Here is a 26,722-nt window from a genome sequence, read left to right as displayed (position 1 = left end):
TGTCCACAAACGTCTTTCTGGCGCTTCCTACTTTCTACTGAGTAATCTGTGAATAAGATGAGAGGCCTGGTCAGAAGCTATTTGAGGCCCCTGCCAGCAGAGAGATTTCAGCAGGTGTGTGGGATCAGCGGCATCGCTGCAGGTCACAAGTCCAGGAAACCAAGGCCAGGAGAAGTCCACGGGGCTGTCCAGGTCTGACTGTGAGGGGAGGTGCCCTGGCCTTTGGGATGGAGCCCTTATATGTGGTGACTCTGCCTGGCTTTGAAGGCTTCTTGGTAGTGATGCCTTCCTCACTGGCCTCTGTGGGCAGAAACCTGCTTTTCAAAAGGCCATTTTTTTTTTTTTTTTTTTGCTGCTTATGTGGGTTTTTCAAAAAGGAGCCAGCACTGAACCCTGGCTGATGAGGCTGAGCCTTTCCAGCCCTGCGGCCAGCTGTCCTGTCTTCTTTCTCCCTGCCCCTCCCTGGAGCATTTGGAGAGGGAGTCTCTGGCTTTCCCTTCCTTTCTGACCATCAGCGCCCTGCCTCCAGTGTCCCCTCCCTGTTCTGCCCAATGCTGGGGAAGAGTGAGGCTGGCTCAGTAGCTGAGCACAGCTGGAAACCTGACACCCGAGAGCTGGCCTGGGGAGGCAGGAACTCAGGCCTCCAGGGAAGCCCCAGAGAATCTCAGGAGGGTTTGGGTCCCATCCTATCCTCCCAGGGTCCCATGGCCCTGGAGCAGGGAGAGCTGGCTCTGGTCAGCTGGGAGGCCTGCAACAGGGACCCTGGGCAGGCCTATGCTTGAGGCACCCACCAGCAGAGGGCCATTGTCACTGGGGTGGCCCCGGCTGGGTGGCAGGCCAGGCTGAGATGTCAGCTATCCTGTGGGGCCCTTCAGGCTGCCTGTTCTTCTCCTCCTTCAGCCTTCTTTTCCTTGAAGAGCTGGAAGGCAGTGCCTCTCAGCCCTGGAGTCTTGAGGATGAAACTCCACTTTCCTCAAGAGCAAGTCCTAGGCCTGGAGCATCAGGACCTCCAGCTCGGGAGTCAGCCTTTCCCGGAGAAGCCTTTGCTGCCTTTCACGCTCCCCAGCATCTGACTTCTTGGCCTGGCTTTTTGCTCCTGCCCAGGCTCAGCCCTCACTCCACTTCCCTCATCTGCTGGCCCAAAGAACCCCCTGACTGCACCCAGTGTGTCCTCTTGGTGTCCTGGCCCTATCTCTGCACCCGTCCTCCTCCCTGAAAGGTCCCCCCGTCTTAGTCTGTTCTGGATGCTCTAACAGAAGGCCACAGACTGGGAGCTTAGGAATGACAGAAATGCACTACTCACAGTTCTGGAGGCTGAGCAGTCCAAGATCAAGGCGCTGGCAGACTCAGTGTCTGGCGAGGGCCTGCCTCCTCATGTGTTCTCACTGGTGGAAGGGATGGGCCAGCTCTCTGGGGCCTCTTTTCAAAGGGCACTAATCGAATTCATTGGGCTCTATCCCCATGTCCTAATTACCTCCCAAAGGCCCTGCCTCCTAAAACCATCACCTTGGGGGTTAGGATTTGAACATATGACTTTGGGGTGACACCAACATTGAGGCACAGCACTCCCTTACTGCTACCATACTTCATCAAGCTTCCCAGCTCCCCACCCGTCCACATTTGGCTTTTAGAAAGCACCTTGGTTCAAATTTCTACTTTGTCACTTATCAGGTGAGTGTCCCAGGCAAGTCGGTGAGTGTTTTAGAGACTCGGGGAAACTGTCACTGCTATCTCCACCCACCTTCCCCACTGCTCTCTGCTTCTCCCTTTTCTTTCCCTCCCCCATGGGTTCTTCTGTCCTCTGACCCATCCATTCTCCAGCAACCAGCCTCTTTGGGCTTTTTGCCCAAAAGTCACGAAGCAGCCACCAGTCCCCAGGCATTTGTGGGGCACCTATAGGTGTGTCCTGTGTTGCCAGGTGGGCATCAGGAGAGCTGGCACCTGTGGGTTCCCCCTGCCCCAGCTATGGAGGGCTATCCTCAGCCCTGCACCCATCTCACTTGGGGCCCGCCCCCTGGTTTAAGGTACAGCTCCCAGCCAATTCTCAGATGTGCTCACTGTCAGTATCCACTCCAGAATTCTAAGATGTGCATTTTTCTTCTGAAATGAATGTGTGTCTTCTCACTGATATGTTTATTTAATATGGTGCTTTGTTGAGTTGTTTCTGGGAGACCCTTCTTTCTCCTTACTCTCTAAAAATATTATTTAGTTTATAATGGATCTTTCAACTGATGGCATTTTAGCTTGGGGAAATATGACAAATGCATAACGCAATCAGGGACATCTGGAGATTATTTTTTTAACTTGAAGGAGCAACTCTAATGGGAAAAATTGCAGGTTGTCTACTAATGGGGTATTTGGGATGTCTGTTTTTCAGACATCACTGATCATGGACTTGTCCTGGACCCGGCTATTCTATCCTGAGAGCTTCACTCCTTCGGTCTTAGAGACCAAACGGAGCAGCTGCTGCCTGGTACTGTTACAGATCCCACATGATTTAGGGCTGAGGAGAGGCCCCAGGGGGCATGGGGGATGCCTCCACTTCCAGTTCCCTTCTCAGCAGGGTGTTGAGACCAAGAACCACTCTGGGGATGGAGATGGTAGAGGGAAGAAGTGCAGAGTCCCAGAAGGGAAGTCAAAGGACCTTGCAGTCTGAGTTTGCCTGGAATATTGCAGACAGCCAGGTACCTGTGCCTACCTTCCTCTGGCTGCCACTGTGGAGAGAAGGATCTGCTCCCAATTCCCAGTGCATCAGCTGGAGGGCACAGGTTGTAGGATGGTAGAAACCTCCCTAGGCTGGGGCAGTTGGTGCTCCTCCTAATGCGCCTCCAGAGAAACCTGAAGGCTCCTTGGACAGAGTGGGCATCCTCACAGCAAGGAGGGGCTGATGTGAGGAGGCAGCTGCACGCTCATGGCAGTGGGAGAGGCTCTCCCAGGGCTCACCTGGGAGGGTGCTGGCCAGCCCCGCCTGACCTGGCCCTGCCATGCCAAGTAGCAACACCCAGAGCCTACCTGGCTCCACTTGCCATTCTCTTTCCCACTCCATTTCAAACCAGTGTGCCTTCAACCAGCCTCAAACCCTCAGTCCCTTTGAACCTCTGTGCTTCCCTCACTCCCCACAACAATCCGTCAGACGAGCAGGTACTCACTGGGTGCCAGCACCAAGCCAGGTGCGTGGGGATCCAGAAACAGCAAAGACACAAAGCCCAGCCTGGTGGGGGCGGCCAGTGTGAAGAGACAGCTCAAGGTAGCCACTGCCAGGTGCCAAAGGAGTGGGAGAGAAGGGAGTTCTCAGAGCTTACAGGAGTAAGGCATCCCTGGGGCTGGTGGGCAGGGTGGCATTTCTGGAGGAGCTGAGAGGAGACACGGACCCTTTGAGATGGGAAAAGCAGTCAGGGAGATGGGAGCATAGGCTCTCCAGTGAGAATATGCGAGATGTATCTGGAATTTTTAGTAGGTCGGTGTGGATGGCTGGGGGAGGGCTTGGAGGGTTCTGTGGGAAATAAGGAGAATAGAGCTTTAATACCAGGCCAAGGGGAGGCCAGGTGTGGTGGCTCAAGCCTGTAATCCCAGCACTTTGGGAGGCTGAGACAGGTGAATCACAAGGTCAGGAGATTGAGACCATCCTGGCCAACATGGTGAAATCCTATCTCGACTAAAAATAAAAAAATTAGCTGGGTGTGGTGGCACATGCCTGTAATCCCAGGTACTCAGGAGGCTGAGGCAGGAGAATGGCTTGAACCTGGGAGGCAGAGATTGCCGTGAGCCAAGATCGGGTCACTGCACTCCAGCCTGGCAACAGAGCAAGACTCCATCTCAAACAACAACAACAAAAAAAACAATAACCAGACCCAGAGGTTTGGATTTCACCAGTAAACAGTGGTCACTGCTCCACTCTATTGATTAGGAAACTTGACTGAAATGTTTTGCTCTGTGTACGGAGCTGTTTTTTTTTCCTGTAGAGATGCACTGTCCAAAATGGAAGTCACTCACCTCCAGTGGCTACTGGGCACTTGGAATGAGGCTAGGGCGAATTGAGATGTAAGTACAAAATTGCCACCAGATTTTGAAGACATAGCATAAAAAGAAAATAATGTAAAAAAGCTCAATAATTTTTTAAAATATAGAATACATGTTGAAATAACATTTCGGATATGTTGAATTACAGAAATATATATTATTAAAATAATTTTATCTGTTTCTTTTTACTTTTTAAAAAGTGACTACTAGGACATGTAACATTCCCTATGTGGCCCACATTATAATTTGGCGGGACAGTGCTGGGTGAGAGTCTTGACAATACCCATTTTCACCCCATTCTTTTCCTTTACAGTCATATTTATCTTCCACTGCTCTTTATCCTTCTGCAGCGCTTCCCTTTTCTTGCCCTCATTCCCTCTATCACACTGGCACTCTCCTTCCCTTTGTCCTGTGTGATGGAAGATGATGGAACAAGGGGAAGGGGATCTGGTGCGCACTTGCTCGTGCTGCAGTTCCCGGACTTACCAAAGCCAGAATCTGTAAGGCAGAGAGGCCTGACTTACAGAAATGCTTGTGGGAATTAAAGTTCTAGATAATTCTTTTCTGGCTCACTTACAGACAGGGAGAAATTCTTTGGATTTTCATTTCTTTTTGCAAAAATTTACTTTAAAAAGTTGATCAGTGACATGCACGTCATCTACAAGGCTGAATAGACTAGTATAAGACACACTGAGCCACGCAGCTTCGGTCTGCCCTTTGCCCTCCACACCAGAGGCACATCCCTCAACCGCAGCACGCTTTTAGCTCTTCTTCAGGCATTTCTTTCCTGAAAGACATAAATTACCAGCAAATTTACAACCAAGGATTAGATTTCTATTTGTCGGAATTTTTCCATTTCCGATATTGCCTATGCTATTTATATTGTGGAAGAAACGTCCTTTTCTGTTCTAATATAGTTTCTTAATTATTTGTTTTATTGTTAATATAGAAATGTTGTTTACTGTTGAGTCAAGTACAGCATCATACAGGTAGTCACACTTTCTTACACAACTTTTTCTTTCCGTGGTCATAATAATTGCATCATTTTCTTTTGATTGCCTTGTTTTCTATAGCATTTTAACAGATTCTTACCAAATTCTCTATCACATTATAAAAATTCCTTCAAATCTTCAAATACTTTTTTTTTTTTTTGAGACGGAGTCTCGCTCTATTGCCCAGGCTGGAGTGCAGTGGCATGATCTCAGCTCATTGCAACCTCCGCCTCAGCGGAGCAATTCTCCTGCCTCAGCCTCCCGAGTAGCTGGGACTACAGGCACATGCCACCGCGCCTGGCTAATTTTTGTATTTTTAGTAGAGATGGGATTTCACCATATTGGCTGGGCTGGTCTCAAACTCCTGACCTTGTGATCCATCTGCCTCGGCCACGCAAAGTGCTGGGATTACGGGTGTGAGCCACTGCATCTGGCCAAATACTATTTTTTAAAATACTTTTTTCTTCTTTCTTTCTTGCTTTGTTGTCCAGGCTGATCTTGAACTCCTGACCTCAAGTGGTGCTGCTGCCTCAGCCTCCAAAGTAATCCCAAAGTGTTGGGATTACAGATGTGAGCCACTGTGCAGTAGTACCATTTTCATGGGGCCACATTGTTTTGTTTTTTGAGATGGAGTCTCACTCTGTTGCCAGGCTAGAGTGCAGTGGCACCGTCTTGGCTCACTGCAATTCCGCCTTCAGGGTTCAAGCCATTCTCCTTCCTCAGCCTCTGGAGTAGCTGGGATTACTGGTGCACACAACCACACCCAGCTAATTTTTGTATCTTTAGTAGAGACAGGGTTTCAGCATGCTGGCCAGGATGGTCTCGATCTCCTGACCTCATGATCCTCCCACCTCAGCCTCCCAAAGTGCTGGGATTACAGGCGTGAGCCACCGTGCCTAGCCCTTTGTCAATAATCCCATTGTCTCCAGTCCCCTCTCCTCTCCTCCAGATCCCCTTACCCTCCTGCTCCCCTGTGGAACGGCTGCAGAAGTCCCTGCACAGCTGTGTGCTTGGGAAACCTCCCACCTCTGTTGGGTGCAGCCCTATTTTGTTGTTCCTCTTTCTTGGTTTGTGTTAGTACCTTTTTGAGAAGTGTCAAGAAGGTTAATTTTTTTGAGCTCCTGTATGTTTGAAAATGGCTTTATTCTATTTCATACTTGATGAATGGTTTGGCTGGGCAGAAAATTCTTGATTGGAAATCACCCTTTCCTCTCAATACCTTGAAAGCAGCTGCTCTATTGTTTTCAAGCCTCTGGATTTATTCTTGAAAAATCTCAAGCTATTCTGAAATGAGACCTGTCTGATTTTTCTCTGGAACGCGTTAGAACCATCTCTTTGCTCTGGTTGTTTGGACGCTTCACAGGGAGATGTCTTTTGGGAGTGGGGGATTTCTTTCCCCCATCTATTTTGCTGGGCACTCAGAAGGCCTTTTCTATCTAGAAATGCAGACTTTTGGTTGTAGGAAATAGGGGTTATAATTTTTTCCCTAATTTTCTCCCTATCATTTCCTCCATTCTTTCTCTCTTTCTAGGGAAATGTGGAATCTTCTGACTGGTTCCTTCAGCATTTACATCTTTTTTCCTCCCATTGCTCCGTCTTCTCGTTCTGGTTTCTGGAAAATGTCTCCAGCTTTGTCTTCCAACTCCTCTGTTGAATTTCATTTCACCACATACATTTCTAATTTCCAAGAACCCCTTTCTCATTTTCTCATTGATCCTTCTTCAAGAGCTTCCTGTAGTTGCATGGATCCAACATCTTGTTTTCCTGAGGATATTGATTATATTGTTTTGAAGTTAATTTTTTTCTAGTCCTTGCAATAACTCTGTTCCTCTGAGTTCATTTTTTTAAAAAACTATACTTTAAGTTCTGGGATACATGTGCAGAATGTGCAGGTTTGTTGCATAGGTATACATGTGCCATGGTGGCTTGCTGTACCCATTGACCAGTCATCTACATTAGGTGTTTCTCTTATGCTATCCCTCCCCTAGCCCCCTACCCCCTGACAGGCCCCGGTGTGTGATGTTCCCCTCCCTGTGTCCATGTGTTCCCATTGTTCAACTCCCACTTATGAGTGAGAACATGCAGTGTTTGGTTTTCTGTTCCTGTGCTGGTTTGCTGAGAATGATAGTTTCCAGTTTCATCCATTTCCCTGCAAAGGACATGATCCTCTGAGTTCATTTTTTAAAAATTGGTGGATTCTCTTTCTCTTTTTACTTTGAAATCAAAAGAGTGATCACTCTTAGGCTGTCTGTTCATGTCAAAGAGTAGGTCACTAAAGCTGTATAGAATGTCTGTGGGCCTTGAGGGTGAGAATGGACTTTTCAATGACTGGGCTTCATTCTAGAGTGGTCAGTTGGGTACCCAATGATTTAATTGGGGTGCTCTCAACCAGAAGTATCTGCATAGCTCTTCCTGGGACCAATGATTTTCTTTAGAGAAGCATCCCCCAGTTTCACCCTGGGGCTGTGGAGGGTACAGGGGAGGGGCACAAGCTTGGTTAACAGTGTTTTTGGCACCAAGTAGTAGAGGAGGACAGGGATTCCAAAGTTCCATATACAGACTTTCACTGAATCCTGCTATGTTTTTAGCATGGTGCTGCACTCCTGCCCTCTTCTGCCTTGGGTCAACCCCCACTCCTATCTGGGCGTCTCTGGGAGAGAAAGTCACTGCCCTGCATGAGAAAGGGGAGGAGCCCTGGGCAGAACTGCTCCTTACACAGATTGCAGTCAGTCTCCCTGTTCTCCCCTCTGCCCTTTCTCCTGCCTTCCAAAGTAGCCACTGCCTCCAATTCCCGACACTTCTAGCATTGTGTGGTGAGACTTGTCCATTTCTTCTTGACCGCTCCTTCGGTAGGTGCTTGGTTTTCAGTTTCTCTGTTCTGCGAATTCCTCCATCTGCTTTGCTTTTCTTCCAAAAATTTGTTGACGTCTGTTGCCTGCTGATGTCACCTCTCCTGTTCTCTCTGTCCTTGTCTGTTTATTGTCTCTTTATTCCTTTGTTCTCATTTTAGTGGGTATTGGGAGGAGCAGACATGTACTGAATCTGCCATATTTAGCAAGAAGTTTTCTGCAAATCTTTCTGAAATTCCTGGTCTACTTCCTGGCCTCATTAAAGGCCTCACTTCAGCACCTAGAGCTGGACTTTCACTCAGAGAGAATTTGTAAGGCTTTCTTGTCATCAAGCTCAATTTTATTTAGAAAAATACTAGAGCTCAAATTGAATGTAGCCTGAACCCAGCTTCGACCTGGACATGTTGGCTTTTAAATCAATGATAATGTTATAATAAATTATTTAACAATTACTTAAATAAAAAACTATTCTGTGTGATCTGTGTGTGTGTGTGTTTTTTTTTTTCCTTAAAACTGTATATAAAACAACTTCCTGTTGTTTTTTTCTCTGGGAATTAGGGCTCCATATGGGTTGAGTCCTGGCTGGTCAGGGTTCAGTGAAGTTCAGAGCTTGGTTGTCTGGACTAAATTTTCTCCATGTGGCTTTTTTTTTTTTTTTTTTTTTTTGAGACAGGGTGTTGCTCTTGTTGCCCAGGCTGGAGTGCAGTGGCTCCATCTTGGCTCACTGCAACCTCTGCCTCCTGGGTTCAAGCGATTCTTCTGCCTCAGCCTCCCAAGCAGCTGGGACTACAGGCATGCACCACCACACTTGGCTAATTTTTGTATTTTTGGTAGAGACGAGGTTTCTCCATGTTGGTCAGGCTGTCTTGAACTCCCGACCTCAGATGATCCACCTACCTCAACCACCCAAAGTGCTGGGATTACAGGCATGAGCCACTGCGCCCGGCCCATGTGGCATCTTTAAAAAGGTAGTAGGGTCAGTGAGCTTGGATAGGAGTCTAATTTAAAAGGCCAAGTTTTAGGAACCTTAAAGCTTCTAAAGAAGTATGTTAATTATAAAAATGATGCTTATGTATTTCTTAAAGAAGACACACTCCCCCTGCCCCACAACAGGTACACACACACACACAGCCTTCACCTGGCTGAGTTAAAGATAATCACATACCTATAACCGTGATGACCCTGCTGTGTCCTAATACAGGTCTTGAGCTTCACCAGCCCCAGGCTGTCCTGAGTGGGCACGAGGGTCAGTGTGATGGCAGCTTGGTGCTGGTCCTCATGGTGATGTCTCTGTCCTTGCCTTCCAGGTGCCCCCTTTCAAAGGTCTCAGCATCCTCACGCTACCTCCTGCCGCCACTTCCACCTGGGCCCCCCGCAGCCGCAGCAGCTCGCTCCCGACTTCCCGCTGGCCCACCCCGTGCAGTCGCAGCCAGGCCTCAGCGCCCACATGGCCCCGGCCCACCAGCACAGCGGCGCCCTGCACCAGTCGCTGACCCCGCTGCCCACCCTGCAGTTCCAGGACGTCACAGGTCCCTCCTTCCTACCTCAGGCCCTGCACCAGCAATACCTCCTGCAGCAGCAGCTCCTGGAAGCCCAGCACCGCAGGCTCGTCTCGCACCCCAGGTTGGTGCTGCCTGGGCTCGAGGTGGGGACCCGGGGTGGGGGGCGAGTAAGGGGGCGGGGCAAGGGCAAGGGCGTGGCCTAAGTGGGGCGGAGACTGGGGCGGGGCCACAGGATCATGGATGCCTGGCTTCTCTCCCTGGCTTGGCTAGCAGTTATCGAGTGGGTCTCTGTAGGAAGTAGCTATTGTTTCAGAGGTATTCATCTCGGGCAGTGAGCACTGTCCTGGCCTGACTCGGGCTCCCTCAGAAGCCAGTGTGTGTCCCCACCGCATCACTCATGTGCAGGGTCAGGGACTGGGTAACTGGTGATCCGTGATCCTCACAGTGGAATTCTGCATGGTGTGGGAGGAAATTTGACTAGGAAACCCCTCGTGTTCCCTCCAGCTTTATGACTGCCTGATTCTAACACCTAAGAACCCTAAAGAATACCAAAAGGAAATGGCTAGTTTCAGCCCTGCCCTCAAGAGTCCACAGTCTAGATAGAGTCCGGCTACATATTAATACTTAGGAAACAAACGGGGAGTAAACTTAGACAATCCTAATCAGACAGGTCTGGAGTTGTCGTGGGGCCCTGGGTAGTCACTGCGCCTCTCTGAGCCTCAACTGTCAAGAGAAAGAGTTGGATAGTCAGTGGATCTCAAACTTTTTGGTCTCAGGACTCTTTTCCACTCTTAAAAATTAATGAAGACTACAAAGAGCTTCTGTGTATGTGTGTTTTGACTATTGATGTTTATCATATTAGAAATGAAAACTAAAAAGTTTCAAATATTTATTAATAGTCTAAAAATAACAATAACAAATTCATGTTAACACCAATAATATATTTTTATGAAAAATAACTGCTATATATAAATTTAGTGAGAAGCATGACTTTTTTATACACGTATTTGCAAATCTCATTAATGTGTGGCTAAATAGAAGGCAGCAGTGTTCTTATGTCTGCTTCTGCAGAATTGAATCTTGCAGAATCATGTGCCGTGTAGTTTCTGGAAAACCCTTCTGTTCATTTGTGACAGAATGAGAGTGAAAAGGCAAATAGCCTTATAGCATTATTAGGAAAATAGTTTTGACCTCTTGAACCACTTGAAAGGATTGGGGGACTCCCAAGGATGCTTGGAGCACACTTTGAGAACTGCCAGACTAGATGATCTCTAAGGCCCGAGTCATACATGACCGTAAGGCTTGGGGTGCCTTAGATAGAAGGTGAGTGTTGTAGGAGGTCAGAGGGAGAAGAGGTCATCATGATCTAGAGTGTTCAAGGAGGCCTTCCTGGAGGAGGAAGGCTTTGACCTGTGCCATGAAAGCTGGGAAGAGTGTTGAAAAAGAGTTGAGGAGAGGAGAAAAGCATGACGGGAGCCATAGGGTACACAGAGTCTGCAGGAGGCAAGTCTGTGTGTCTTGAAAATGGCCCACCAAGGACAGGGAAAGGAGAAGGGTGAAGAGGCAGAGAGTGGGTGGAATCAGGTAATCTGCCGGGGACACATCTAGGGAGAGACCTTAGCACAGCGGGCAGACTGGAGACAGCCTGATGGAGTGCCTGAACTGCAGCCTGCTGCTCATCTGGGAAGCTTCCTTGGAGTTTGTCAAGAGTGGTGACGCTCAGTGCTTGATAGACTGTGGGTGCTGAGTGGGACTGCAGGAGTGGGGCACCCTCAGGCTGCCCCGGTTTCTCAGAGCTCCTGGAAATCAGCGGCGTGCTCACACCTTGACGCCAGGGCTCTCCATCCCTTCTGGTGCAGGCGGAGTCAGGAGCGTGTATCTGTCCACCCCCACCGCCTCCACCCCAGCTTCGACTTCGGCCAACTGCAGACACCTCAGCCCAGGTATTTGGCTGAGGGCACTGACTGGTGAGTCTTCTGGGCCCCTGAGGGAGGCAGGGAGGAAGGGAGGAAGGGAGGAAGGAGGGAGGTCTTGCTAGATCCATGGAATTTCTGTTTTCCTTCACTTTGAATGGTGCAAGAGGCCTAGTTCTTAGGCCCCAGCCTTTGCCTCTGCTCCCAGCCACCCTCCTGGCCAGATGGTCCTATGCAGGCCTGGTTCTAGCAATTAGCTCAAATGTTACTGGGTGCCATCATGTGCCCAGTGTGGGACTCAGTGTTCATGATCCTGTAGGGGAGGAGGGGGGCAGGGATAGGAATCATTTCCTGGGTTCAATGGGGGATATGAACCAGTGGTCCCTAGGGGGAGAGCAGAAAGGAGAATTCTGAGGAACTGGGTGGTCAGGAAGGCTTCCCAGCAGAGGTGTGTCTCAAGGGATCCACAGAGAAGTGCCACGGCATGCCAGCAAGGCAGTGCTGGGGAGCGGGTGGCTATGTAAACACAGGCTTACATTGCATCTCGAAGGATGGAGACAAAGCCAGCCAGGTCGGAGGTCAGGACTGAGGAAGGGGTTGGGGGAAGAGGTTGAGGGTAGTGTTGTTGCTGAGTCTTTGCAGATACTGAGCCCCTGAGAGACCTGCCCATAATTTCCCCCACTCAGGACAGATGTCTTTGTTGTCCTGAGATGCAGGGTCACTTGGTTTTGGATCCTGGGTCCCACCCAACTCTGGTTCTAGCTGAGGAGAGAGTCGATATTAACTAGGGTTGGATTCGAACCCTTGAAAACTTAAAAAGATGTGTGCAGTTCACTGAATATTTAGAGATAAAGGGCATCATACCTGCAAAGAGTTCAGGGGAAAAAAACTATCTATCTATCCATCCATCTATCTATCATCTATCTATCTATTCTATCATCAATCTCCACAAAGGATTGTGTGCATGTATGTGTGTGTGTGTCTGTGTGTGTGTGTATAAATCTATTATATACATTTGGTGAAGGAGAGAGAAAAGGAGACAGAGAGAGAAAGGAAATAGAAATGCAGTAAAATAGTGATATTTGGGGAATCTGGGTGAAGGGAATACAGGAATTTTTTATGCTGTTCTTGAAACTTTTAGGTAAAAAAAGTTTGTTTTTTTAGAGTATAGAATTTATCAATGGAAAAAGATGAATTATCTTAAAGATTGATGTGCCGTTGTGTCATTTTTCAGCCATTTGTCAGGCTTAGTCCAGGGTTACTTTGGGAGCCCTTCCCATGCACACCCAGGAATGACTCCAAAGAATAGTTCCAGTCAATTGAGTGCTAAGGGTGCTTCTAGGTGCAGGAAACCGTGGCTTTCACATGTTCCATGTTCTTCAGTCCTCTGCTCATTCTCAGGTACACTCTCCGTTAAATTGAACAATTCTATAAAAGATAGATTGCACTGCAGCCAGCTTCTGCCTAGAATTTTCCAATTAGCAGATTCAAATTAGGAAGATTTAATTGCAATTTGGATTGAATTCTGTCCCTCAGCAGTCAAGTCAATTTCATTTAATTCAATTCAGTACACACGGAGCACTCAGGGCCCTTGCATATGGCTGAGTGATTGGAACACACACAGGGGCCTACAGGCAAGTGGGACTGGACAGGTGACATAGATGGGACTCATCCTGGGTAGATGGCAGGAGGAGCATGCGGGTACTGGCCATGTCCTCAACTTTCCTGATAGAGCCAACCCCCCTTATCTTTCTTAACCATTTAAACCAGTCTGCATTCCTGGCCCCTGCTTGCCCCAAGAAACAGAAAGAAGGAGGCTCCGGGAGGCTGGTCCCTGCCACAGCGGGGGATGCTGGGAGGCCCTGCCTGGAGCCCTGGTCCATCCTTGGGCTCTTTCTGCCTGTTCTGTCCCCACTTCTGAAGTACGATGCTGTTTCTCCTCCCTTGTAATTAGCTCTGCTCCAGCTGGGGGGCCAACCCAGTGGCGCCCAGGGGTTTTGCGATTGATTGATTGTGCTAACTGCATCCCAGCCCTCTTTTCTAGAGAGGCTGCTTCTGCCAGGAGACAGGATGACAGGAAATGCATTATAGGAAGAGCTATTCTCACCCTCTCCAAGGAGCCCCTGGGGGCAGGGTGAGTGTGTCTGTAGCATCCCCCATCCCCTTTAGAGAACCATCAGAGACCACTGACTTCTGCCCTTGGTCATTCCAGAAACTGGGCTTCAAGCCCTTGTCCAGCCCCAAGGCTGTCCAGCCCCTGAGGTAACCTTGGCCTTTTGTCCTACTTTGGGATCTCTTAACCCAACCCAAGCAGCTTCTCTCAGCTGGGAATCCTGGCCTGAGGGTGTGTGGAGGTAGCAGGCCTTGGGGGATAAATCCCAAATCCCTCTCTTTCTCGCCCATGCTGCATAACTTGATCCTGACCTCGAGCCACAACCCAGTGCCTCCGTTCTCTTCACGCTCCTTTTTGGAGTCGGTCCTGGATTCTCAGTTCTATCTCTGCTCCCCCATGTGGACTGTACCCCGCTGTGTCACAGCGGCAACCCTGGCCATACCGAGGTCTTTGAGTGGCAGAGGGTGGGGGGAGGGCGAGCACCTCTGACTGTCCTTTCCCCTCCAGGTAACCTTGCCTCAGCAAAGCCCCCAAAGTGCCCTGAGCCTGGAGTCACCCATAGGATAGTGCTGGCACTTGTGGGGCCAGATTCTGGGAAGAACTTAGGGTCTGTACAACAATCAGACCACATCATTTTCAAGAACATTGAAAGTGGAAAATAAAGTTCATCTTGATGTTTAGATAAAAAGGCCAAAAATGACACAAGAAATCTCCAAAACACAGTTCTGGGTTAACCCTGTGGCTTTAGGTCTGTTAGATACTCCTGTGACCCCTTTAGAAACTTAGCAAGCTCTTTTTTTATTTGTTATTTGTTATTTTTATTTTTTGAGACGGAGTCTCGCTCTGTCGCCAGACTGGAGTGCAGTGGCGTGATCTCGGCTCACTGCAACCTCTGCCTCCTGGGTTCAAGTAATTCTCCTGCCTCAGCCTCCTGAATAACTGGAACTACAGGTGTGTGCCACTACACCCAGCTAATTTTGTATTTTTAGTAGAGATGGGGTTTCACCTTGTTGGTCAGGATGGTCTCGATCTCTTGACCTTGTGATCCGCCCATCTCAGCCTCCTAAAGTGCTAGGATTACAGGTTTGAGCCACCGTGCCTGGCCAGAAACTTGGCAAGCTCTTATAGGCTAGTGGCAACAGCAGAGAGGCAGGAGACACTGCCGCTTTAGGGGCTAATTTCTCTTTGAGACAGGTCGTGGTCCAGACTTCTTTAGGGTTCAAGGAACCACATCCTCTGTTGGGGTAGCCTGGGTCCAGCAAGGAATTTCTGACAAGACAATAAGAGGGGCATCATGAGAGCCCACCCAGACCCACCCAGGGCAGACCATCCCACCCATTTAAGGGGTAAGGTGTTTCTTGCTTTCCCAGTCAGGATTCTTGGGATTGGGGTGACTCTGTTCCAAGTTCTTTGGGACTTTGCTTTGGTAGAATTCCTTGAACATTTGTTTTGAATTTAATGGGTTCCCTAAGACTTCTGGGTAAATGCTAAAAATCAGAGCTTCTGCTACGTGAAGCAGTGCAATGGGATAAGCCCAGGCAAGGGTGTGAAACCCTGATGGTCCCAACCGGCCAGCCAAGGTCTGTGAATAAGGCATTGTCCTCTGCAGGCCTCAGATGGACCTGTGAATGTAAGGGGCTGCTCTAGTGGATTTGTAAGTTTGCTTCCACCTGGCTCCAAGGGTTTAGCTCATTTCCCAAGTGACAGGCTCATCATGAGTTATTCCAGGGATTTGGGCTAATAATGGCTCTTTGCATCTGTGTAGTGCTCTGCAAAGAGACTTCACCTGCATTTTCTCATTTGATGCTCCAACATTACCATGAGGATCTACTGTTATCATCATCTTAGAGATGAGGCTCAAAGAGGTGAATTAGCTAGAGAGGGCCTCACAGCTAAGAAGGGGTGAACCTGGGACAAGGGCCTGAGTCTCCTGACAGCTGCTGCTGTTCAGGCTGTGGTGTGCATGGAGCCTGTGAGAGTGACTGGCAGTCCTTCCTGCCCATAGCAGCTGGACCTGGGCTGTGCAAAGAGGAGGATGGGGCCAGATGCCAGGGACCATCGAGAGCTCCTGCCAGCTCTCCAGGGCTCGTATTCTCATGTACATAACCCAGGGAACAGGGATCAGACTCCCTTGAAGGCTGATGGCTTTGTTGGGTTTTTCCCTCAGAACTATCTCAGAGGATATTTCAGGGCAATGTGTAGCCAAACCCAGGCTGTGTAGGATCCAGGCTCAGGGGCAGCAGGTACAGTGGGAATATAGGAAGTTAGTGGTCAGGGCCTGCTCGCAGCAAGATGAAGAGGGCGAGTCTCAGAGTCCCATGCCTCCTGCTCTCTCGCCCCCATAGGATCTGAGGTTGAACCTTCTGAGGCCCTGGCATTCCACTCAAGGGTGCTTTTAGGGCTTAGCTGCATTTTCCCAAAGGGAAGCTGTGTCCTAATTACCAGGGACCACTTCAATGTACACAGCACACTGCAAGAAACAACTTTTCTGCAACACATTTTCTCTAATAAATGCCACAAGTTTCCTTGCATGCGTTTGGTATTTCTGAAGTTGGTGCCCATAGAGATATAACTTGGAGTTAGTGGATGTTACCTTTGCACAATAGAGAAATTTTTTTTATTAAAGAAGTCCTTTTTATTATAGAAAGTATCGAATAATAAAAAAATAAGAGAATAGTATAATGAATTCACACATACACATCATCCAGCTTTGACATTGACTCATGGCCTTTTTTTTTTTTTTTTTTTTGAGATGGATTCTCGCTCTGTCTCCAGGCTGGAGTGCAATGACACAATCTTGGCTCACTGCAACCTCCACCTCCTGGGTTCAAGCGATTCTCCTGTGTCAGCCTCCTGAGTACCTGAGACTACTACTGTGAATGTGAGGGGATGGCCTAGTGGATTTCTGAGTTTGCATCCAACTGGTTCCTAGAGTTTAGGAACTCCTAGAGTTCAGGCCACCATGCTCAGCTAATTTTTGTATTTTTAGTAGAGATGGGGTTTGACCATGTTGGCCAAGATGATCTCGATTTCTTGACCTTGTGATCCACCCACCTTGGCCTCCCAAAGTGCTGGGATTACAGATGTGAGCCACAGCGTCCGACCCTCATGGCCAGTTTTACTTCATCTTTGTTCTCTCACTTCCCCAGCCCTGATGTTACGGTAGTCTCTGTTACCTGTGGTTTTGCTTTCCAGGGTTTCAGTTACCCATGTAAACCACAGTCTGAAAATATTACAGTATTTTGAGAGATCGAGAGAGAGAGAGAGAGAGAGACCATATTCACATAACGTTTTTTGCAATAAATTGTTAAATTGTTCTATTTTGTTATTGGTTATTGTTGTTAGTCTATTACTGTGCCTAATTTATAAATTAAGCTTTATCATTGGTATGAATATACAGTATAGGAAGAAACATGGTATATATAGGATTCAGCATTATCTGCAGTTTCAGGCAGCCACTGGGTGTCCTGGAACATATCCCCCACGGAGAAGGAGAAACTGCTGTATTTGGAAACAAATCCAGGCATATTATTTCATCTGTAATTATTTCACTACATAATGACTCTCTTTTTCACATCCTAACTTTGATACCACTATTAACATAAAGAAAATTAAGAATAATTTTTACTATAATCAAATATCTAGCCAGTATTAAAATTTCTGTTGTTGTACTTTTAATCAATCAAGATCCTAATAAGTTTTATACATTGTGATTGGTTGATATGTCACATAAGTCTCATTTGATCTACACATTGCTGGATTCAAATTGCTAAAATTTTGTTAAGTAACTTTTACATCTTTGTTCATGAGTAATATTGGTTTATAGGTTTTTTTTTCCTTCGAAATGTCTTCGTCTGATTTTGTATCAGTGCACTGCTTGCCTCATTGAATGGTTTGGGAAGTATTTCCTCATCTACTGTCTGAAAGAAGTTGTGTAGGATTGGTATTATTATTTTTAATTAATTAAGTTTTAGATACAGGGTCTTTCTCTGTCACCTAGGCTGGAGTACAGTAGTGCGATCTTGGCTCACTGCAGCCTCGATCTCCTGGGCTCCAGCAATCCTCCTGCCTCAGCCTCCTGAGTAGCTGGGACTGCAGGTGTGCACCACCATGCCCAGCTAACTTTTTATTTTTTTAATTTTTATAGAGACAGAGTCTAGCCATGTTGCCTAGGCTGGTCTTGAACTTCTGGGCTCAAGCAATCCTCTCACTTCAACCTCCCAAACTGCTGGTCTACAGGTGTGAGCCACTGTTCCCAGCCCCAGGCTGGTCTTAAATTCCTAGATCCAAGTGATCCTCTTGCCTCAGTCTCCCATATAGCTGGGATTTACAGGTGTGCACCACTGCATCTGGTGTTTTTGGGAATTTGTCTTTCAATAAATTTTCTTATTTCATTGGATGTATTGGCATAAGACTGTTCATAATATTTTCTTACTACCTTTTTAACATCTGGAATCTGTAATAATGCTCTCCCTTTCATTCCTGGTATGAGTAAATTGTATGTTCTCTCTTTTGTTCTTGATCAAGCTACATAGAAATTTAATCATTTGTACTATTCTTTAGAAATAGCCTTTGATCCCATTGTTTGTTTTTTATTTCACTTGTTTCTGATCTTGATTTTGTTATTTCCTCCCTTCTGCTTATTTTGAGCTCTAGCTTCTTAAGGTGGAAACTTAGATTATGACTTTGGGTTTTCTTTTCTAATATAAGCATATAAAACTGAATTTTTCCTTAAGGACTACAAACTTTCTAATTAGCATTATGAATTCTTTTTGACACTGGGTAATTTAGACATTTATTATTTAATTTTCAAAAAATTGGGATTTTGCAGAAATTTTTATGCCATTGATTTCTAATTTAATACCAGTGTGATCAGAAAACATACTCTATTTAATTCTAATCCTTTTAAATTTATTGAGACTTGTTTTATGGCCCAGCATTTATTCTATCTCAGTAAATATTATATATGTCTTTTTAAAAAGTGTATATTCTACTGTTATTGGATGGGGTATTTTATAAATGTCAGTTAGATTAAGTTGGTTGATAGTATTGTTCAGGTCTTTTATGTTTTATATTCTTACTGATATTTTTTCATGAATTATTCCATGAATTATGAAGGAAAAAGTGGATGTCTACAACTTTAATTGTGAATTTGTTTTCTTTTAGGTCTGTCAGTTTTTGCTTCAGTTATTTTGACATATATATATGTGTTAGGATATTAAAAAGATTATCATTTTTCAAGATGAATTGACCCCTTTATCATTATGAAGTATCCTTCCTTATCCTTGGTAATATCCCTTGGTTCAAAGTCTACCTTGTCTGATGTTAACACAGCCATTCCAGCTTTCTTCCAGTTAGTGCTTATGGGGTATATCTCTTTCCTCCTTTTACTTTTAACCTAGTATTTACAGCTTTATGTCTTGAATGGACAGCATGTAGTTGGCTACTGTTTTGCAGTTGACAATCTCTGTCTGTTAATTGGGGTGGTTAGACCATTTGCATTTAATGTAATTGTCTACATGATTGAAATTAAATCTGCCATCTTGCTCTTTGTTTTCTCTTTCTTCTATCTGTTTTGTTGTTGTAATTTTGTTGTTTTTCTTTTTTAAATTTTTTGTCTGTTTTATGCCTTCTTTTGGATCAGTTGAGAATTTTTAGTATGAAATATTGGTTTAATAGGCATGCCACTTTATTTTATCTCATTTTATTAAAATTCACTAGGTTTACAATATGTACACTATACCCTAAAATAGAATTATTATACCATTTTGTGTTTAATGCAAAAATCTTACAACAGTATACTTCCATTATCCCTTTCCATTCTTTGCTACTCCTTTTGTAGGTTTTATCTCTATGTATGTATACTCACCAAAATACCTTCTTAGCATTTTTGCTTTAAACCAGTGGTTGGCAAATTATAGCCTACTCTGTGTTCTTGTAAATAAAGTTTTATTGGAACATAGCCACATCTATTTGTTCACCTATTATTTATGGCTGCTTTTGCACTACAGTGGATACTTGAGTAGTTGTGACAGAGACTGCATGGCTTTTGAAGCCCCAAATAATTGCTATTTATGATCCTTTACAGAAAGTAAAGCCAATCTCTGCTTTAAACGGTCAACCTTTAAAGACAATTTTTAATAGGAAAAATATTTTTTAGATTTCCCACATAATTATCATTTCTGGGACTCTTTTTTTTTTTTTTTTTTTTTTTTTGTAGAGATCTACGTTTCTGTCTGGTGTTATTTTTCTTTAGTATGAAGAACTTTTAAAAACATTTCTTGTAGTGACAATCTGCTGGCAGTGCACTCTCTCAACTTTTTGAAAAAAATCTTTATTTCACTGTCATTTTAAAATACATATTTTTGTTAGGTATATATTTCTAAGTTTACAGATTTTTCCCTTCAGCAGTTCAAAGATACCATTCTTTTGTCTTCTGGCTTGCTTTGTTGTTGATGAGAAGTCTATGATCATTTTTACCTATGTTCTTCTATGTCGAATGGATCATTTGTTCCTTCACTATTTTTAAGATCTTGTCTTTATTACTATTTTTTTAGGAATTAGATTATTATGTTCATTGGAGTGGTTTTCTTTGTGTTATCCTGTTTAAAGTTTGTTGAACTTTTTGAATCTGTGAGTTTATAGATTTTATTAAATTTGGAAATATTTCAGCGATTTTTTTTCTCTAAAATATATTTTTCTCTAAAATATGTTTTTCTGTCATCTACTCTCCATTCTCTCTTTTTGAGTCTTTACTTACTCATATGGCTGACTGCTTGATATTTTTACTGACACTGTTAATTGTTTAATCTTGTTTTGACAGTGTGCTTTGTTTTAAATTATTATTATTATTATTCAGGATTTCATTCTGTCACCTAGGCAGAAGTGCAGTGGTGGCATCACAGCTCATTGTAGCCTCAACTTCCTGGGCTCAAGTGATCCTTCCACCTCAGCCTCCTGAGTAGCTGGGACCACAGGACACACCACCATACCCAGATAATTTAAACTTTTTTTATTTTTTGTAGACATGGTGTCCCACTATGTTGCCCAGGCTGGCCTCAAACTTCTGGGCTCGTGATCCTCATGCTTTGGCCTTCCAAAGAGGCATGAGCCACTGTGCCTGGCTCATTTTGGATTATTTTTATTGTTATGTCTTCAAGTCACTAATCTTTTCTTTTGTAGTATCTAATCTGCTGTTAATCGAACTCAGTGAATTTTCTATTTCAGACATTGCATTTTTCATCTCTAGAAGTTCCATTGGCATCATTAAAATATATCATTTTCTATATGTTTTACTCTTCTCTGTGTTCATGTTTTCTTTTGTATATTTGAATATGATTATAACAGCTATTTTAGCATCCTTGTTATTTCTGTTTCATGGTTGTTTCTATGGATTGATTTTTCCCCTGATTCTGGGACATATTATCATTTGTTTGGCATGTCCAATAATTTTTTATTGAATGATGAGCATCATTTATGAATAATTGTGAATTATACACTGTTAAGTAGTTAAGTGTTTTATTCATTTAGAGAGTATTGGGCCTCCTTCTGGCAAGCAGCACTTGCAGTTCAGTTTCATCCTTTTGAGGCTTGTTTTTAAGTCTTCTTCCAGCAGGACTAGAATATCCCTAGAGTAGAGACTACTCTAGTTCTTCCCAAAAAAGACTCATACATAAGTCTCACAAGGCTCTTCTGGGGTGTCTATTGTATGAGCAAGGACTCTTTCCTCTGGCTGACTGGAATATGAATCCTTCCCAGCACTGTCTAATCTCTGGGAACCCACTATTCCTTGGTTTCCCTTTGTTCAACCTGGTAAAATTTCACCCCATGTATGTAGATCTTAGTATTCAGTAAAGACTCAAGGGGATCTCTGTGCAGATTTCTGGAGCTCTCCTTCTATGTAGCTACCTCTTCTCTCCAAAACATGGCACCACAACTTTCAGAGAACTCAGCCTCCTGGAAATAAGATCTCTGAATCTTCAACTCATTAAGACCATCATGCTCTGCCTAGTTCTCTCCCTGCTCATGGTCTGGAATGTGCCTTCATGCAAAAAACTAGAGAGGTTGAAGGGCTTACCTCATGTGTTGTCCTTCTAGGGATAACAGTCTGCATTGCTTGTTATATAATGTCTGAAAACAGAGATTTCATATATTCTGTTTGGCTTTCTAGTGGTTTAAAGTGGAAAGGTAAAATCTAACTCCTGTTAAACTATCACCAGTAGAAGCACAAATTCCTTTAATGCTCCTCCATATCCTTTTTCTATTTCCCTCCAATGTATTTGTTGAAGAAACCAGGCTGTTTTCCCTGTAGTTTGCCCTTATTTGGATTTTGCTGGCTACATTCTGGTGTTGTCACTTCAGATGTCCCTCAGTTTCGTGTATTCTCTGTACCTTGGCACCAAGATTAAGGATTGAATAGATTCAGGTTCAACTCTCATTTCTTGGCAAAAATACTTCATAGGTGATACTGTATTCTTCCACCAGAAAGCACTTACTGTTTGGCTGTTGCTCCTTTTTGATGTTAGCAACAATTGATGATCTTTGATTAGATCTTTTATTTCTTTAGGGGATGCAAAATGGTGACAAAAATTCAACAAAAATTCAATCATCCCTTATTCATTTGTTAGCTGAAAAACTTTTCTAAAGAGAAATTTCCACTTATCAAATATTTGATTACCTGGCAATATAGTAATAAGAGAAAGCCTTCCTTTTATTTATTTACTAGTTTTCGAAGTAAATGCATTGGCTAGGCGTGGTGGTTCATGCCTGTAATCTCAGCACTTTGGGACACAGAGGCGGGTGTATCACTTGAAGTCAGGAGTTCGAGATCAGCCTGGCCAACATGGTGAAACCCTGTCTCTACTAAAAATACAAAAGTTATCTGGTGGTGTGACATGCCTGTAGTCGGTCCCAGCTACTTGGGAGGCTGAGGCAGGAGAATCGCTTGAACCAGGAAGGTGGACGTTGCAGTGAGCCAAGATCGCACCACTGCACTCCAGCCTGGGCGACAGAGTGAGACTCTATCTTGGGGTGGGGTGGGGAGGAAGAGTTTGTTCTTCAGCATCCTTTGAAGGGGACCAATTTTCTACCATCATTTCACTCTCATAGATTTAAACCATTTTTATTTATTTCCATCTCTACCACAGTTATGCTTGCCAGTCTGCACATGGCCCTAACTCTGGCCAGTGGGAGCCTCTTCAGGATGGCTCCTGAGCCGTTTTGCCAGCACCCTAGCAGTGTTTTGATAGCTCTCCTGTTTCCAGTTATGACAAGATGTTTCCATCTCATCTTGCACATTTTCTCCCGAGACCTGAAATTAGCCATTTTCCAAATTAGCCATTGGTTCATCCTCAGTGCAATTCATCAATTAATTAGTTTTTAAGCAAAATGAGTTTTTCTATATTTTTCAGAGTGGGATGCAGTGGTCCAGGATAAGCTGTCTAGCCTGTAGGTCTAGGTGTACAGGTCTCTCTTCTGTTGTCTCCTCAAAATGGTAAAAATACAGCCTCGGCTCCCTCCTCCACTTTTATATGAACCTTGTCTTTCCCTTACTCGGTGCCTCTGGCTTGCTCGATTAAGATTCTTCTTTCAGCATTTCTCTCAGGGATGGACTTTGCCTTGGGAGGGAGCTTTGATCCCCTAGTTTAAAAAAGTTTCATAGAGCCTGGATTCCTCTAGCACCTTCAGACTTTGCAGAGTCCCTTCCTTCCCTGGGTCTCTGTTTCCTTCCCTTTAAAGAGTGAGGAAAGGCTGGGAGATATAAAGTCCCTTTCAGCTCTGGCAGAGTGTCACTCTGATTCTACTCCATGGACTTGATGTTGAGGTCCTTCTGTAGCCTGATGGCTAAATCACACCACCTTGTGGTTCACTGAGGCTGTTTCCCTGCAGGGATCTCAGTGTGGACGCTGGCTTGAGTCCTGCTCAGTTCCAGGTGCGGCCCATCCCTCAGCACTATCAGCATTACCTAGCGACTCCTCGAATGCACCACTTTCCCAGAAACTCCTCGTCCACACAGATGGTGAGTGAAAGAAAATTGACTCCCTTGTGCCTATTGAGTGCCAGTGGTGGTCTGAGGCCTGCACTCCCCTATGCCCCGGCTCCTACATGACCTGGCTCCCCTGTGTATCAACCCCCTATGCCCTGACTCCCGTGTACCCTGGCCCCCTTATATCCTAGCTCTTCTGTGTCCTGACTTCCATATGGCCCAGCTCCCCTGTATATCAACCCCCTATGCCCCGACTTCCCTGTACCCTGTCCCCCTTATATTCTGGCTCTACTGTGCCCCGACTTCCATATGACCCAGCTCGCCTGTGTATCAACCCCCACTATACCCTGACTCCCCTGTGCCCTGGCCTTCTTGAGTCTTGGCTCCCTGTGGACCAACAGTTCCCCTCTCTTTCCATCTCCTATTCCCACTCTGGCTTGATGGGCAATGAAAGGGGACCTGCTGGACTAGAAGCTGGTACTGCTGAGGGGACTAGGAGAGGGCACTGGAGGAGTGGAGAGGGGCAGCATGGCAGGGTGTGGGTAAAAGGTTCAGGACTAAGATCAGGCAGAGTAGACCTTGTACCTCATATGGCCTCATTTGGTTTCCTATGGTCAGTACCTCCCTGGGCTTTGGTTTCACTAATCTGTGAAACGGAGATGAAGATGCCTGCCTTGCCCATTTCACAGGGATGGTATGAGGATCAAAAGAGATCCCAGTGGGAGCTCTTGGGCCTAGCCTGCAGATCCAATTCTACCTTTTTCAGAGGGCAGGACTTCTTGTGGCTGGAGAGTGTTGAATCATGGATCTGGCTGGGTTTAGGGGCCTTCGGGCTCCTGACATTGCAAGCTGCATGGAATTAAAATGAAGATATTCCATTAAAGCAGCAAAAGCTTGATTGAAAATCTTATTTCCAGGCAGCCTCACTTTGCTGCCCTAAAGCATAATTCCACCTTCTAACCCTTGTCTCTGTCATTAACCACTTAGCTCCTCAGTCTCCTTATTTGTACGATAAGGAGCTTGGATGAGTAATTTTGGGAGTCCTTGTCATCTCTGAGGGTCCATACTTTGTGTATAAAGTACCATCTCTTAAGAATAAAGAAGCGAGCATTTGTTCAGCACTTACTATATGCCAGGCACTGTTCTAAGCACAGCGTATAAATTATCCCACTTGATCCTCTCAACAACTCCCACAAAGAATAAAGAATATTATCCTGATTTTAAAGACTGGAAAACTGAGGAATAGAGAGGCTAAGTAACTGGTCCTGGGACATAGAGTGAGCAAGTGGAGGAGCTGTGATGGAAACTCCTCTCTCACTCAGAGCCAGGGTGAAGGAGAGGCAAGTGAGGCAGGTCGTGCAAGAACAGAGTCAGACTCTGCCTTTATTTAAAATATTGATATTTTGCTCAGTATCGAGGTTTTTTTTTTTTTTTTTGGCATTTATTTGACTTTAAAAAACATTGCAGTAAAATGCTATTGATCTTGCTGGGTGTGGTGGCTCATGCCTGTAATTCCAGCACTTTGGAAGGCTGAGGTGGGCAGATCACCTGAGGTCGGGAGTTTGAGATCAACCTGACCAACATTGAGAAACCCCCGTCTCTACTAAAAATACAAAATTAGCCAGGTGTGGTGATGCATGCCTGTAATCCCAGCGACTTGGGAGGCTGAGGCAGGAGAATCACTTGAACCCAGGAGGTGGAGGTTGCAGTGAGCCGAGATCATGCCATTGCACTCTAGCTTGGGCAACAAGAGTGAAGCTGCTTCACACACAAAAAATTAATGAACTTGATTACTGGGCTTTTTGGTGGCCCTTTAAATTTTGTGCCCCCACTTTGGTGCTGACATTAGCCCAAGCCCTTAGTCATCAGGCTACTCTTGGGGGCAGTGGAGAGTAGGGGTGATATGGTTCAGCTGTGTGTTCCCACCTAAATCTCACCTTGAATTGTAATAATCTCCCTGTGTCAAAGGTGGGCTCAGGTGGAAATAATTGAATCATGGTGGGCAGTTTCCCCATGCTTTTCTCATGATAGTGAGTGAGTTCTCATGAGATCTGATGGTTTCATAAGGGACTTCCCTATTTGCTTGGCACTTTCTCTCTCCTGCTGCCCTGTGAAGAGGTGCTTTCTGCCATGATTGTAGGTTTCCTGAAGCCTCTCCAATCATGCAGAACTGTGAGTCAATTAAACTTCCTTTCTTTATAAATTACCCATTCTTTGGTATTTCTTTGTAGCAGCCTGAGAATGGACTAATACAAAGGGTGAAGGGAATGGACTCTGCCACCCAACTGCCTGGGTTTGAAATCCTGGTTCTGTCCCTTGGTTGCATAACTTGAGCCAATTACTTAATCCATTGTCCTTCATTTACCCCATCAGTAAAATAGGATAATAAGACCTCCCACATTGTAGATCAGGTGAGATAATCCAATTAGTCATGCAAAGTGCTTAGAACAGTGGCCGCCATGAAGGTTAGTTGTCACTTTATTAATTCTCTTATTCCTTCTGGGGCTTGTCCAGGCAAAGCTTAGTTTTTGGTGAAAGGGAAGGGACATAAGAGCAGGGAAGACAAGACTTCTGCCCACAGCATCTCAGGGTGTACTGAGTGGGTTACAGGCAAAGGAGTTGCATGCTGAGCTCATGGAGAAACCTCGAAACCTTGCTCTATTCACGGCATTTTCTCCCCAACAGGTCGTCCATGAAATCAGAAACTACCCTTACCCTCAGCTTCACTTCCTTGCTCTCCAGGGACTAAATCCCAGCAGACACACCTCTGCTGTACGGGAGAGCTATGAGGTATGTTGCTCTATCTGGTACCAACTGGGTTGGTGGCAATGCCATTATTGTTTATCATCCCTTCTTCCTCCCCACCTCTGCTGGTGAGTAGGGTATGGGCATCAGGAAGCTTCAGGGTTAGGAATAAGAGAGAGAAGAAGGGAGAGACAGTAGAGATATTGCAACCTTTCAGCATCAGATGAGTTCTTCCTGATAGCTATGTGAATGCTTCCTGCTCATGTCTTCCAGCTCCCCAATCTGTATCCTGTGTGCATGTGTGCATTTATACATGCTAAGCACACATGTGCACATTTTTCTCTTTCCAGGAGCTGCTGCAGCTTGAGGACAGGTTGGGTAATGTGACTCGGGGAGCTGTACAGAACACCATTGAGAGGTTCACCTTCCCCCACAAGTATAAGAAGGTGGGTCTGCCAGCAGGCCAGCCTGCATAGTCAGGGAATGGGGCAGGGGGGATTGTCTAATTGACTATGTCCACAGAGGGGCGAAGTCCAGAATCTAGAAACCTTTGCTCTGATTAGATGCACTAAAGCTGTGATAACTTCCCAGGGTCATGTTACT

The 26,722-nt window shown here is 45.4% G+C and overlaps 1 protein-coding gene across 1 annotated transcript in view; it reads left to right on the top strand.

Moving 5' to 3' along the window:
* Positions 1-26,722, top strand: part of ARK2C (arkadia (RNF111) C-terminal like ring finger ubiquitin ligase 2C) — a 125,028-nt gene that overhangs the window by 88,712 nt on the left and 9,594 nt on the right. Inside the window, exons 2-6 of the mRNA XM_064379215.1 lie at positions 9,169-9,484; positions 11,223-11,330; positions 23,278-23,407; positions 26,060-26,164; positions 26,470-26,565. Of these exons, the coding sequence (XP_064235285.1) occupies positions 9,169-9,484; positions 11,223-11,330; positions 23,278-23,407; positions 26,060-26,164; positions 26,470-26,565 (755 nt within the window). The remainder of the gene's footprint in view (positions 1-9,168; positions 9,485-11,222; positions 11,331-23,277; positions 23,408-26,059; positions 26,165-26,469; positions 26,566-26,722) is intronic.

Source organism: Aotus nancymaae, unplaced genomic scaffold, assembly GCF_030222135.1.
Source record: "Aotus nancymaae isolate 86718 unplaced genomic scaffold, 86718_ANA_hifiasm-v0.15.2.pri h1tg000020l, whole genome shotgun sequence".
Classification (NCBI taxonomy): Eukaryota; Metazoa; Chordata; class Mammalia; order Primates; family Aotidae; genus Aotus; species Aotus nancymaae.
This window is presented reverse-complemented; position numbering and strand designations above follow the sequence as displayed.